The 16,394-nt window shown below is 27.4% G+C and overlaps 1 protein-coding gene across 1 annotated transcript in view; it reads left to right on the top strand.

Moving 5' to 3' along the window:
• Positions 1-16,394, top strand: part of LOC100215492 (nuclear pore complex protein Nup205) — a 74,193-nt gene that overhangs the window by 1,147 nt on the left and 56,652 nt on the right. The window contains exons 4-8 of the mRNA XM_065813803.1: positions 7,163-7,510; positions 7,676-7,953; positions 8,031-8,093; positions 10,411-10,527; positions 13,998-14,132. Coding sequence (XP_065669875.1) covers positions 7,163-7,510; positions 7,676-7,953; positions 8,031-8,093; positions 10,411-10,527; positions 13,998-14,132 — 941 coding nt within the window. The remainder of the gene's footprint in view (positions 1-7,162; positions 7,511-7,675; positions 7,954-8,030; positions 8,094-10,410; positions 10,528-13,997; positions 14,133-16,394) is intronic.

Genomic DNA, 16,394 nt, shown 5'->3' with positions numbered 1-16,394 from the left:
TTGGAATTTGCTTCTTTCATCTTGTTTTCCGATTCATATAATTTGCAATCCTTTAAGTTGTCTGTCAATCGTTATCTTGCTCTACAATCTTCATCTTTTCTCTTTCAGTAACTTCTAACTTTAATTAGTGGCTGCTTGCAGCCTTGTTGGAAGCGAAGATGTTTAAAAAAAAAAAAAAAAAACTTATTTTGAATTTTTAACAGTTATTATGTTAAAAGTAAATCTATACAATAAGCAATATTTATTGAACATTTTTTATGACTTTTTTTAAAATAAAGGTAAAGTTTTTTTATTAATTTATTAATCTATCCTAATTATTTTATCTATTATTTAAATTAAATTTTTTTTTTGCCTCGTCTTTTTAGATTATTTTATTTAGAATTTAAATAAAATTTTTGTCTTTCGTTTTTGTTTTAATTATTGTGTTTAATATATATATAAAATGTTTTTTTATTTTTATGCCTGTTTTTTAAATTATTTTATCTAGAATTTAAATAAAACCTTAGTTTTGCCAGATTTTTAAAAATTATTTCATCAAGTATTTGTTTAAAGCATTCTTTTTGCTGTTTTTATTTTAATTTTAGCAAAACAAGATGAATTTTTTAAATCGCCCATGCCAACCTGAAAATGACCATCCGGCCAGCACTTTTTTATGCGCTGGCATTAAATTTCAAGCAAAGAAGACTGATTATATATATATCAGCCTTTGGAGTTAGGATCAAAGTTTGGCAATGCCAAACTTTGACCCTAACTCCAAAGGCTGATATATATATATATATATATATATATATATATATATATATATATATATATATATATATATATATATATATGTATATATATATATATTGTATTTTTTATTATTAGGTCTCTATTAACTCAACTTAATTTTACTAATTTGATTTAAGCATTTTAATATATTTTAACTGATGATGGCTATGATATAGTTGAAACATGTATTTTATAAAATAAATGATTTTAACAAAAATTAAAAAAATCGTCCTATTTATTAGAATATTTACTAATTTTGTGCTGAAGAGAATCTTAGGAAATATATATATATATATATATATATATATATATATATATATATATATATATATATATATATATATATATATGTATATATATATATATATATATATATATATATATATATATATATATATATATATATATATATATATATATATATACAGCGGTGGCCAAATATTAAAGACCACTCATTTTTTAGTTGGTTTCTTAATCTTTAAATTAAAATTAAGAAGATTCTAATTGACATATTAAATTTTTTTTAATATCTTGTTAATTAAAACATACGGATTAAAGTGGTATAATTTTTTTAATCTAGTTCTAATTAAATAGCGTTTAACTTATTAAAAAACTGATGAGTACTTATAAATCTTCTTTAAATAAATTGGACAAAATTTAACGACCACTTTCAAATCTTTAATTTGCACTTATTAAAAATAATAATCCATTATTTTTTTTAACTGTCTTAATTGCTTATTACGTTGGCTATAAAATAAAATGTCGAAACCTGAGTTTCAATATCAAATAAACATTTACTTTTTGAATTGCAATAAGGATATAAAAATATTGCAAAAATGCGTGCAAAGATCGAAGAAAAAGACAGATACGCGGCTCTTGTATTAAAAAAAGAAGGCTATAGCATCAGACAAATAGCAGAAAAGCTCGGAAGGTCTCACTGTTGCATTATTAACATAATTCAACGATACAAAGAGACCCAGTCAATTAATGATCGTCATAGGACTGGACGCAATAAAATTTCAAATGACCGTAATGTTTGCTCGTTAGTGAAATTAATGAAAGAAAACAGACAAGCATCATCTACAAACTTGTCTACGAAACGGACACTGTCAAATGGTCTGAAAGCAAGCCCTAGAACTGTGCGAAGGGTCCTCCACAATTTAAATTATTTATGGCGTGCTGCTGCAAAAAAAACACGCTTAAATAAAAAACAAAAATTTGCCAGGAAAGAGTGATGCAAACTACATAAAAATTGGTCAACAGATCAGTGGAGCCGTGTGGTCTTTAGTGATGAAATGAACGTTGAGGTAGATAACAGAAAAGGTCGCGTAATGTTGCGTAGACTTCCAAGCGAATGGTTCGATGAATCATGCATTTTGAAACGAACAAAACAAGGCAGTGGTTCAATAGGCATTTGGGCCTGTATGAGTGTCTGTGGAGTTGGCGTTTTTCATTTATTCGATGGTAGATTCAACAAAGAAAGGTACATCGAAATTTTGGAAAACTCGCTTATTCCTAGCATTGATTTATGGCAGTTGCAAGATGGATTTATTTTCCAGCAAGATAATGCGTCGTGTCATAAAGCGCATGTTGTTAGCGATTGGTTCAATTCTAATAAAATTCAAGTGCTTCCATGGCCTGCCAATAGTCCAGACTTGAATCCAATAGAGAATTTATGGTCGTGGCTTGATCACAAGCTTGGTAAAAAACAACTTTACAATTTGGAAGATTTGAAATCTCTCTCATCATTTGAAAACAAATGGAGGAACAACACGTTTCTAAATTATTTTTTTATTGCTTTTTGAAATATTTTTGAAACTAGTCTTAAAATTTTGTCCAATTTTTTTTCCCATTTATATTTTTTACTAGTCAGTTTTTTAATTTTTTAACATTATTTTGTAAAAAAATTATAAATTCTTTTATAGTAAATATAAAATACAATAAAAATTCTTTCTAAAAATGTTTTTCTTTTTTTGATACCTTTTTCCAAAATAAAATTGTACTAAGGTTAAAAATAAATTTTGAATAAAAAATGAGTGGTCTTTAATTTTTGGCCACCGCTGTATATATATATATATATATATATATATATATACATATATATATATATATTTCTTCCTGTAATTTAATATTAATATAAAATTACAGGAAGTCGCAAATGTCTTAACTACTGTAAATTTTCACACATTTGTGGAATGTGCTGACACTATTATAAAAAGAATTCTTTAGAATTGATTACATTTGCTTTTTTAAAAAAATATTTGCTATAAAAAGGGTGTGCGTGTGTGTGTGTTAGTGCAATTATTATTTGAACTCACTTATTTTTATAGTTTTTTAGGAGAAAATTATTTTCGTGCCTGCATTTAAAAATCAATTCCGATTTTTTGTTTAATAAACATTCTTGGTTTGCATGTGTAATAATTTCAAATTTTTCTTGTAGGCATAGTATGCATTTTTTGGAAATATTGTTATATGCAGGTGCTGTTTTAAGGATGGACCAATTCAGTATAAAATCATCAATATTATGAATACTTTTTATTTTTAAAGGATTGCTAATGATTTGCAAAACATTTTTTCCATTTACCCTCTGTTATGCCAATATATTGTTAATCAGGTACATTCTTAGAGGAAACAACACATTTATATACCACATTTTAGGATAAACAACTTCCACTCATTGGACAATTGTTTTTTTGTTTACAGTTATAACCATGTGTAAATTATATCATTGTAATTATATTATATGCATAAAATTAAACAAATACATATTATAAAATCATATCAAATAAATGTCAAAACACTGATGTTATTTTAGGGAAAACTGATTATATTTATTCAGGGAAAAATATACACCTAAGTCATAGGGCTACAATCATGTCATAAGATATAGTATATGTCTTTAATTTTTTTTGGTGATTGTCTATATATAGAATCTTGCCAGTAAAATGTTTCATAATATATTTTAACTGTCTACGCTACTTTCTATGCCTACAAAGTGAATGTAATTTATCGTATTTTTTAAAAAAAGTGATACTTAAACAGGCTGCTGCAAGTGCTAAAATAACTTTTAACATATAGTTTTAATTTTTTCCACAAGTGGTTTCTCTAAGTACACAAAAGTAACAAAAAATTGGCACATCTTATATGTTGGTATTGAACTGCAGCACATTGAAGTTTTCAAAATTTTTTCTAATATGCGTTATTTAGCATTATTGTGTTATTTGAGGTACAAGAACTCAAAAATTGTTTAAAATCAGTCAAAAATACCAGCAAAAATAAATTATTTGGGTAAAAAACTATTAACATTAAAAATTTCAGGTGATTATTTATTTTATTTGAAAAATTATCTTTTAAAAATGAAAAAAATCTACTGTAAGCCAGATACTCAAGTTTTTCTGATTTTAATCAATATTAATTTAATTATAACTTTTGAGTGGTTTGGTCAATCAAGCTGAAATTTTCAGGGTTGTGTTTTTTTCATAAAAACTGTGGTTAGTCAAAATTTGAAGCAAATTTGAGGTGGTACCCTGGGGCACTTTTGAAAAACTAGGTGATTTCATATGGAATAACAGCTGTATTACTTTGTTCATAATCAGATAATCATAATTTTAAAACAAGTTAAAAGTAGCAAATAAATATATAGCTAGATTTTTATTACAAAATTAATGGGAAACAAAGTGTAATTGGTATGAAAAGTAGCATTGATCACACCCACCCACCCCACCTGCAGTACGGGCTTGTAATATTTTGTGAACATTTTAATGATGATGGTAATAATTGTCAGAAGAGGAAAAAAAGGAAGATAAATTGCATAATTTTAAGCAAAAAATTTATAACAAAATAGAAGAATTTTTTTTCTTTCTGTAAGATATTTTCTCAGATTTTTAGAATTCTCTAACGTGAAATGAAATTGAAATTAAGGTTAATTTATATTATCAACTTTATAAATGTTATGTTACATAAATCAGTTAAGTTACTCACATTCCAACACTTTTCAAATATTCTTTCTCAATACATTTATTCCAATTAATTTGATATTGTAAAATTGCATTTAATTCTTTTTCTCTTTAATTCCTTTAAGAATTATATTCTATATAAAAAATTCATTTCGATTTTAAAACAAATGAAAAACTTTTTTATTTGATTTCCGCAATCAAGCATGTTAATTCAACTCCCAGGGCCAACGACCCGGGTTTCGTAGTGGAGGGGCACAATTGACAATTTCTAAAAATTATCCTCTATATCAGGAATTTTCTTTAAAAAAAAGAAAAAAAGAAAATGGTCCTTTAAAAAAAAGGTCACGCCCCCCACGCCGTTATCAGCCCTGACCACAAAAGGAAACTTTGTTTCCTTTTGGAGTCAGGGCCAACAATTTATTCATCAACTTTTAGTAAATGGCGATATTTCATTGTTTTTATTTAATATCAAAGCTGCAGTAACATATTTTTTCCGGTAGATAGACAAATGCATTAACTAAAAATCCAAAGCTTTTTCATCTGATTTCCTGGACTTCACATGAAAAAAATTCAAACAAAAAACCGTCCACCCTTTTCCTTGTATGCGCTGGTATCCTTTTGAGTGACCCCCTCCCTATACCTGCATATGTAATTTATAGATGTTCCCATGGCAACCAATTTCCAACTCTAATTATCACTCTCAAAGACTTGATGCTGAGCATGCATAATCGCGCTCGTAATAATGTGTTTCAGTTTTACGAGCGCGAAATATTGCGCTGAGCGATTTTATTCATCACATGCACTGATATATATATTTTCAGTGTAAGAAATTTTTAATTTAAGTTTATTATATTTAAATTTATTGAATATTAATAAATTTAAGTTTATTTTTTAAAATTTTTTTAGAATTTAAATTTTAAAAACATAAAACGCTCCAATTTAAAAAAAATTTTATTGGTAAAATTTCTAAACTATGTTAAAGAAAATTCTTTTTAATAAGTTAAACTCAAGTTACTTTTTTATGTTATTTTAAATTAAACTGTTTTGATTATTTATTTATAGTTCCCAATCAATAATTTTATTTCATTCTATTATGAAAGTGCTAATATACAAAGTGCTTAATGCACTTATAACTGAGTATAAATGCAATGCCGGATAAATGCTAATGAAGCCCAGAGGAAAAATTATTTTAGAGAATTTGTTTAATAAACTTTATATAACAAATTTATGAAAAGATGATTTTTTTTTTTTTAAATTATTCTTTATAATATTATTAATTTTCTAGATAGGCGATAGAATGAATGTCAGTTAAAAATGATTAACTAGTTTATGAGTAGTCAGCAAGTTTTTTTTGAAGCCAAAATGTTAAAAAGAAATAGTTAATAGTTTTTTTTTAAACCAATAAAAAAAATTGTAAAATGGTACAAAATTGTAAATATATGTAAAAAGGGCGAATTAAGCGATCACGAATTGCGATGGGTCATAGTCATTTATTGATCTTAAAAGTTTATTATTTAAAGCAATCATGATCGCTAATTTTAATATTTCTGGGCAAAATTTCTAACAAATAAAGGTTTTATTTATGAGTGTAAAATAAGTTCACAAGTATTTTATTGATAACTGATAAACTCAATCAATAGTTTGTTTAAAGTTGTCATAAGCATCATTTTTAATGTGGCTTCAAATTAAATTTTATTAAAATGCGGTATATTAAAATACGCAACTGACTTTAAATTTTAACAATGTAAATATGAATGACTTTTAAAAATGTAAATATGAATATTATAAATATGTAAAGTTACATTAACTTATTTTTTATTATTAAATATGTAAAGTTACATTAACCTGATTATAGTGATCATAAGAATTAAAGCAAAATAGTTATTTACTTTTGCTTAAATTGTTTAATAATCTTAAAAGTTTGAGGTCATTAAACAAAACGATTTAATAGTTTTCATTTTAAGTGTTAAAATTGATTAAATATAAAATGTAAAATAAATTATCATAAAATAGAGGCAGACAAGATCAAGCAGACAATTATTTCATTTAATTATAAATTAGTATCTGAATCATCCACAAAGCAAAAAGTTTTTGCTTTTTTCTAAGAAAGATTATCTTTTCATATTATTTTCAATCATCCAAAACAAATAATAGTTTTTAACAAAAATCATATTCCACCTATATTAAAAGACCCGCTGGAAAAAAGTTAAGTTTTTAATTAGAAATCATCATTTAAATCCCCGGGTAAGAAAAAAAAAGTTTTACTTTTTTCTTAGTCAGTGTTTTAGTTAAAAGTAAAGATTAATTTTTTTTCTAAGAAAATACTAAATCTTTACTTTTTTTTACCGGGTTGTTAAAAAACTATTGTTTGTTTTTGGCGATATATATAATTTTATCATGTATATTTTGTTATTTATATACTTATAAATATTTAGGTCTTGTTACAAAGTTACTGCAGCTATTGCAAGATATTAGCTTACCCAATGAACTAAAAAAACTTGAATCTGCTCGAGCTCTTTCTGATGGCAAACATAAGAAGCAAATAATTGAACTAATAGAGGAACAACAGCTTTTGCTTGGTGACTGTTTGTTTATTGTTGCAAAACAGAACACTTTGCCTGTAGATGACTGTGTAAGTCTTCTAAACTATCTTAAAATAGCCAAACCAAATACACCTGATGGTAGTCTAGATTTTGTTACGGCTCGTGTGCTTTTAGCTCTTTTGTCAAGCTTCAATTGTGACATTATGGATCTTGCAGTTGAAAATATTGGCAACGAGCAATGTGAGAGTTATGTTTACATAAATCAAATGGTTATAATAACTAAAAATTTGTTTTGAAATAAAAATTAATATCAATAAAATATTATCACCTTGAAAATAAACACATATATATTGAATTAATAAATTTTAATCATTTTTACTTTATAAAAGTGTTTTTTCTTCTCAGATGAGGATCTTCCCTACTTTAAAGATAAGTTGTTTTTTCAATCTTTTAACCAAACGCTTTGTCGTCCTGATATTCAATATTGGCAAACACCTGGAATCAAGTCAACAATAATTCTATGTTGGGCAATATTTTTGCGCGCTTGTTCCGCTCATCCGCACTTTGCAAGTTTTGCAGATATTTTTGAAGAAGATGAGGTTCTTTTAGATTTGGGAATTGAAGGGGATGGTTTCAATTTTATTAGAAAATCCATAATACAATCAAGAAATTTTCACGAAGAGGTATTAAATGTTCTTAATTCTTTAGATATTGCTTGCATATTTTTCTATTTTTATTTTTCTTGGTATTTATTTGATAGGAATACTTTTTAAAAACAGTTCACTCATTTGTCACTTCATTCATTGTCAAATTTCCACTTAAGGTAAATCTTTTTAATATTATAAAATAGATTATATATATTATTTTTTTAATATTATGAATTATCTTATATATAAAAATATTTAAATATAAATAAAAATCAAAGTTTTGGTTTTTATTTTATATGATTCATTTTTATTTATATTAATAACAAATGTATGTAAAATATATTTAATAAACAAATGTATGCATTTTGTTTGACTTAATTGCCATAGATTTTATTATTCATAGGTTTTAGAATTTTTGTTAATTCATTTTATGACAAAAAAATTTTGATTCCATAACTCTAAATAAATAGATATTTTGTAAAAAGTAATTCAATTTTTTTTATTTCAACTATTTTTGTGAAATCAAAATTATTCATAAATTTATAAGTATGTTTTTTGTAGCATCTATAGTGTAGCGTCTATAGTTGAAAAATATTCCAAAAAACTTAATGATTTTACTTAGCTAAAATACAAATCACAATGTTAAATTAATAGTATATCAGTATAAGTGTGTATATATATAATTCATATCCTGTAACTTCAGGGGTTCCTCAAGGTTCTATCCTTTGGCCTATACTCTTTAATTTACATAAACGATCTTCCACATATTCTTAATCTAAGGTAGCATTGTTTGCTGAGGATGCTACCATTTATTTTTGTCTTGGTAAAAAGCCAACACTCTGATTGCTTGGAAGGGGCGTTTGGGCTTGAAAAAGATCTCACTTGTGCTACAGCATGGGGCTCACAGTGGCTGGTGAACTTTAGTTCAGCTAAAACCCAATTTTTATAAGCCAATTGTTATTGCAATAATTTAGATCTTCCTTTATTTGTGAACAATAATGTACTTGATGAGTCATCTACCCTTAGTTTTCCAGGATTAACTCTTCCGATCTTTTTTGGAAACCATATATCAAATTAATTGCAAAATTAGCATCTGCTAAGGCTGCATTTTTTTATTGTGCTCAACACTTTCTTACTCTAGATTTTATTCTTTATCTTTATAAATCTCAAATCCGTCCTTGTATGAAATACTGTTGCCATATCTGGAGAGGATTTTCCAATGATGCACTTTCTCTTTTAGACAAGGCGCAAAAATGCATTCTAAACATAGTTGGATCTGCTCTTGTAACCTACCTTCAACCATTATCACATCATTGTAATGTTGCTTCTCTTCCTCTTTTCTACTAATACTATAATAGGCACTGCTCTAAAGAGCTAGCGTCTCTTGTGCTATCTACTAAAATTCATTCTCGTGTTACATGTCCTTCAATTAAGCCTCATTCTTTTTCTGTTGCTGTTCTTAAGTGCCCCAAAAACTCTTATTCATCTAGTTTTTTTCCGCAAACATCAGTTCTTTGAAATCTGTTTCCTTCAGCTTGCTTTTCTGATTCATATAATTTGCAATCTTTTAAGTCGTCTGTCAATCGTTATCTTGCTCTATAAACTTCATCTTTTCTCTTCCAGTAACTTCCAACTATAATGGTGGTTGCTTGCATACTTGTTGAAATCAAAGATGTCGAAAATATATATATATATATATATATATATATATATATATATATATATATATATATATATATATATACACACACACACACACAACCCTTGGAAATAGGAAAAATTAGGTGGGCAATAATTGTCTGACCTCAATCTGTTTGATACAAAGGTCTTAAGGCCATAAAACATAGAAAGGAGGTAGGAAATTTTTTGCTGACCTCAAACACTTTAGGTCTGTAGTCAGGTTGGCATTGCCAAATGTGGACCCTAATTTTGAGGCCTATATATATATATATATATATATATATATATATATATATATATATATATATATATATATATATATATATATATATATAGATTTATGTATATAATAGCTATAAATTTAACTGTATAAAAACTGTAAGATAAATAAAGACTGTATTGAAACTGTATAATTAATAATAACAGAGATTTTATTATTGTTTATATTGATTTAGATTATATTGTTTAGTATTTTTTATTCATTTTGTAACTTATATTAAATCTTTTCAAAAAAAACTACTGGCTCACCTAAAAATTCATTGTTTAATTGTAAATTATTAACATTTTAAAATTAAAACTTATGCTAAGAAATTTGAAGAAGAAACTTTATATATTTTATTAATGAGCTGAGTTTTGAAGATTTTGGTCAAATTATAAACTGTTTTTTTGGGTTTTTTTAGTCATTTTCTACTGTATTACTACAAAAAACAACTTTCTACAGTATTAAAAAAAGTCCTTAGTTATAGTAATGAAATAAATGAAAACTGTATTCATTTGTGTCTATTATTTACACCAGCTATGTTTAATTTTAAGATTAAAGATATTCGTAATCACGGTGATGAGAATGCACGTATTATACAAGCTCATCTTTATGAAGGCATTGAACCTCCACAAGGATTGAGACATGATTTTAAAGACTTTATGCTTTTGGTAGGTTATTTTGTAGATTTAAAAAAAAAAAAAAAATTTAATCATGAATATTTTAAAATTGTACACTTAAATTATTTAAATATACAATTTGAAAATATTCATGAATAAAAATTTACAATAGGGCATGGAATTATTACTGTTTTTCATAATTACCGGTAACAGTAAAACCCCGGTTTTTGCCATTTTTATTACCGGTAAAACCGGTAATTTAAAGTTTTTTCAAAGGAATAAAAAAAGGCTTCAAATGCAGCAAACCGACTTATAATTAACACAGATTTATATCACATAAAGTTAATCTCATATTAAGCTCAAAACAATACATCCACTTTCAGATATTACAGTTAAATATCACAAAAAAAGAGCTTAAACAGTTTAAATAAACTCAAATTCTATAGATTGAATTATTTAACATTTAACACAGTTGTTAGGCATTCAATACAGAAATTACTGCTGATTGCTGAACTTTTTTCAACAGAAAATAAGCTCGTAAAATACATAAGGCATCAAGAGTATTATCATTCAAGTTTGATCTGAGTTTTGTAACAAAAAGACCACTGGCTGAGAAAGAATGTTCAGCTTCAACACTAGTTACTGGTATACCCATCAATGCATTATACAGCATTTCTAAGTTTCTAAGTTGTTTGTGCGAGTTTTTGTCAGTTCAAAAACGGCCATTTCCTTCAGTGATTTGGAACTGGTGCCCACTCTCATCCTCTTTGAACTAGAGGGACACTTCAGAGCATCCTTGATAGACTGTTCCAATTGTTCTGCCAAGGAAGATTGTCCTTCATCAATATTGGGTATTTCTTGACATTCTTCTTCCGATTTATCTTCATCTTCGTAGCTCTCCTCAAATAGATGACAGAATAGTTTGGCAGCAGTATTTGCAAGGGCATTTCGTTTCATTTGTGAAATGTAAAAGACATCCGTACTTTGCCCTTGCTTGTCCAAGGTCTCTGAATCATTTAAATAAATCAATAGATTTATTATATCAGGATTTCTTCTTTCCTTTATTCTTTTGACTAACATTTCTAATAACTCTTTGCTGAAAGTTGAATTCTGCATGCTCAATTTAAGGCAAATAAACTTCAGAATTTGATCACTTGAAATCAATGTTGCATCTCGTCTAAATAAAGCTTCTGTTCCCACTTTTACTGGTTCTAGGGCTGCAATCAGTTCTTCAAGTGTGTTAAATTCTTCATCGGAGAAGCTTATTTCACTAGAAATTTCGATCAAGGACATCTTGATAGGCTTCTTTAGCTTAACAAATCGAGACATCATGTCCACCAAACTGTTCCACCTAGTTTTTGAGTCAATTATAAGTGATAATTCTTTTTTAAACTCAGCTAAAACGTGCTTTTGAAGAATATCATCGTTTTTGACAGGGGACTTGCGAAACAGGCGTACACAACATCTTACTTTTGAAATAATGTGTCTTGACAGACTTCAGGGGGTTGATCATCTTCAATTACTACCTGAAAGTGTCAGTAATTAAGGTGATTTAATAAAAATAATCTTATTTAGATGCCTTATACTTTTGAATAATTATATATAATACTTACCTGTAATCCAACACCTTCTTCATCTTCGTAATCGCTGTCATCAGAGATGGAAATATCATCAAGTGCAAAATCTTCTTCTTCATCGAGATCAGGAATGACTTCTTGGACTGGAGTTGTTTTGTATAAAACATCACAGACTGCTAAGTGGATGCCATGTGCCAAGCACTATTGATGGGTTGATAAAATAGCTTTTCTGAATTTTTTCATTACAGCAGCTCCATCAGTTGTAGCTGCCACAATATCAGAGTCCAGACAAATTCCAAATTCTTTTAGCTTTTCTCTAACAATGGTCACAGCTTTATCCGCTGGCATTGAGCCAAAAATTCTTATCATTCCAAAATTCCAATGCCAATTCTTGACATGAACATTGATATTAATAAACCTTCTGTTACGAGATGATGTGTATTCATCAAGAGTAATGCTAAAACAAATTTTGTCTTTCTTCATTTCTTCAAACTGCTTTTTATAAATGTCTTTAACCTCAAGACAATGCTTCATAATAATTGCTTTGATCCATTTTGCATCTTTTGGCAAGTGGTATCCTTGAGCTCCCAATGCCACTCTTAAACGTTGACTTTTTGCTAGTACTCGAATTGGTAATCCATCAATTGCGACTAACTCGGACAAGACAACTGCCAAGGAATCTTTTTGGGTCACGAAGAAGTGATCAATTTTTCCAACTTTTTGTTCAACTTTGGCTGATACTTGTTTCATAGCATCGGCCTCGATATGATGCATTAATTTGAGATGAGATCTCATACCACTGGTAGACCCACCTTTGCACTTGATTTCTTTGCTACAAGTTTTGCACTTCGCCAGCTGCAGATCTTTGCTGTGTAAGAAGTGCTTCCATACCTCGGAATTATTGTTTCCTGCAACGAAGGTCATCTTCGTGTTTACTGCTTTTTCATCAAAGAACTGCTTTATCTCACTGTGTTGCGTCTTTTAAGAGTTGCCAAATTAAAATCAAAGCAAAATACCAAATTATTTAATTAACAAAATATCATTTTTAAAACCGCGGTAATAGATTGAAAAATTACCAGTAATTTTTGGGAATAAAAATTACCTGTAAAAACCGGTTTCTCATTACTGGTTTCCATGCCCTAATTTACAACAAATAAACTTTCAATGTTAACTTAAACTTTTAATATCAATCTTAACAGTAGCTTCAAGATAACTGCATATTTTATTTCTATTCAATATGAAAGTTTTTTTTAAAAAGTTATATAATTTAAAAAAAGTATTTCTCAAAGTACAAGAAAAAAACATAATTTGGTTTCTTTGAAACCTAATTATGTTTTTTTTTATAGAAAATAGGTAGGGTTTACTCAGACATAAAATGGAGATAGTTTGAGAGATAAAGTGGATGTCAAAAAATGTTCCACATTTTTATACAATTTTTTAGCCCTTATGAGCAGTAAATTTTTAACATAAAGAAATTCAAAGGCGAGATTATATTTACAAGATTCCTTTTGATATTATTTAAATGGGGCTAGAGCTGGAAAAACAAAAAAGTCAACTTGAACAAGAGTCCTTATTAGAAGCACCAATGTGAAGAGTATTAACAAAATTAAGTTTAATAAGATCTTGTCATTCAGTTTCTATAGTTTAAATGTTGGAAAAAAATTGATTTGTGTAAGAGCTACTCTATATTCCACAATGTGGTATATACAGTGTGTGTATATGTGGTGTACATATGTGGTATATACAATGTGTGTATATACCTCTGTATATACCCACAATATACCACTTTTTTTTACACAGTATTTGCTACTTTTTTAAAATGCAGTGTTGAATTATTGTTTTAAGAAAAGTATATCTTATATTTAATGTTTATTTGATTAGAAACATTTAAATTTTTTAAAATTACTTTTTACTAATTATATATATATTTTTTATAATTAAAAGGTGAGTGCATTGTATTCAAAAGATCCATTGCAGTTAGAACTTTGTTGCGAATATTGGATACCGCCAGAACCTCTTGGAGGAATGTTTTCACCTAAACCACTTAAGAAAAATTTGCAAGCTATTGATGAGAGAAAGGTTAATTTTATTGTTGTGTGTTTTGAATTAAATGTTTTGTTTTTAATTTATAATTTTTTTTGGTTATATGAACTTAATCTTTTACAAATTTCAATTTCTTGGAAATCAAACAAGGATATTTACTTTTTATTTATATAAAGTAGCCACTTCCTATCTTCTTGTGTACAATAAAGTGACCTTCATTTACAATTTTTGTTAGATTGTTTAGGGTATGTTTTTATGCGTTTTCTGTTGTTGTTATGGTGTGAATTGTCAAACCAAGGCACCTGTAAGCTTATTTTGATATTTCCTGATCAGTAAGCTGAAATAATTGTTTTCACAGTATTTATTAAGGTGAGAGCATATATGCATAAGTTGAGCTGATGTACCATAATATGTATTGAATTGAGAAAGGAATTTTTATTGAATTAAACAGGGAATGAAGAGGGATTTTTATAACCTGTAATTATTAGTAATGGCTAGTACACATAGATAATAAATTTTCTATTTGTTTGAATGCAGATATTGAAATAGTAAAAAGCAACATAATAATAATGGCATATCCCGAGAGAGATGAACAAAAGCAGCCATACTAAACAAAAATAACAGGTTCTTAAAGCACTTTAATAATGAAGAATTATCGGTGCAAGGGAAAGCAAATGGGTATTGCTAGTATTTGTTAATAATTATAAATTTTTTTTTTTGTTCTTCATTTATATTGGATTCAGTAACATGATCTATTTGGTTTTGCAAAATTTGCTTGTTTCTGACATTTTTGACAAATAGTATCCCAAGTGGGAAAAGTATTGCACTGATGGATATTGTTTCCACAGAAGTAACACAGTTTTGAGGTCAGTAGTGAAGTTTGCTGAGTATCACTATATTTTCTTGCATTATGGCTGATTTTTCAGTAACCTCTTGCATATTATATTTAAGTATAAGCCGTTGATAAATTCATCTCTGATAAATGTTACTCCCTTAAAATTGAAATCTTTTGCAAGATCTCAGAGAGTCTATTTGAATTCGTCTAGCATTATGCCAGATTTTTGCTTATGTGTTGCTAAATGGTGCTGTGGTAATATATTGTTTTAACATATGATAATGTAAGAACTTTGTTCACATTTGGTTAACAAAAGTTAACCAATTGAAAATGAATTCATAAACTGCCAGTTTATGAATTCATTTTCAATTGGTAAACTTTTACTAAATTATGAAAACAAAAAGAAATTTTAAAGAGTTTAAATCCAATCTTTGCTTGACATTGAAGAATTCGGGTTTGTGTTAAATTTTTCAGGGCACAAATATTTCTCTTTGTGGATAACTTCAACTTTTGAAATATAATAGATAAATTGAAATAGTAATTAGTAATGCAAAGTATATTAATTACAATTATGTTGCTAATTTCAATTTGTCTATCATATTTTGCTAATTTTAATTTTTCTATCATATGATGTATCCTAAATATGTTAAAATATATCACACAGATTAATACAATAAGAAATTTAAACAGTAATTACTAACACTACAATTATAACTTTTTAAGTTTTTATTTTTAAGCTATACAGTCTTTACTTGCATTTTTATAGTTTTTCTGAAAACAATAAATTTTTATTAAAGTCAAGGTAAAAATTAAATAGTAATGTTTGTGAAGTTTTTCTTTGAATAAGTTTAACTAACCATTAAAACAACAAAAACAAGTTGTTGTTTTTTTTTTTTTTTGGTATAAGTGGTTTTAAGTACTAGTTAACAAAAATAACAGGTTCTTAAAGCACTTTAATAATGAAGAATTATCGGTGCAAGGGAAAGCAAATGGGTATTGCTAGTATTTGTTAATAATTATAAAGATTTTTAGTAAACCTTTTTTAGTTGATTTTTTGAAATGGTTGTGACACTTTTATAAGGTGAACACCAGGTGATGTGTAGAGGTTTCAGTTTGCAGCAGGTAATACACTGGTGAAAAAAACTAAGTTTTTTTTATTGAGTATGGTAAATTCCAAATGCAGACAAATTGTTTAATTCTTGTAATGTCTGGGTGGCAGATAGCATTTTAGATTTTCTATTGAACAGCACATGCATTTGTGGGATTAAATGGCAAGTGAGTTAATTTGTAATTTGCCATTGGTTTTAAAAATATATATGTCTTATCTTCTATTAGAAGTGATATCTGATAATACACGATTGTAAGATCAAGAGTTCTTTTGTTTTGACTTCTGCTACAGCATGGGATTCTCTATGGCTGGTGAACTTTAACTTTTTCAGCTAATCATTATCACAACTTTCTAG

This window comes from Hydra vulgaris, chromosome 12, assembly GCF_038396675.1.
Source record: "Hydra vulgaris chromosome 12, alternate assembly HydraT2T_AEP".
NCBI classification, from domain to species: Eukaryota; Metazoa; Cnidaria; class Hydrozoa; order Anthoathecata; family Hydridae; genus Hydra; species Hydra vulgaris.
Note: the sequence above shows the minus strand (reverse complement) of the source record. Positions and strands in the feature narration are given on the sequence as shown.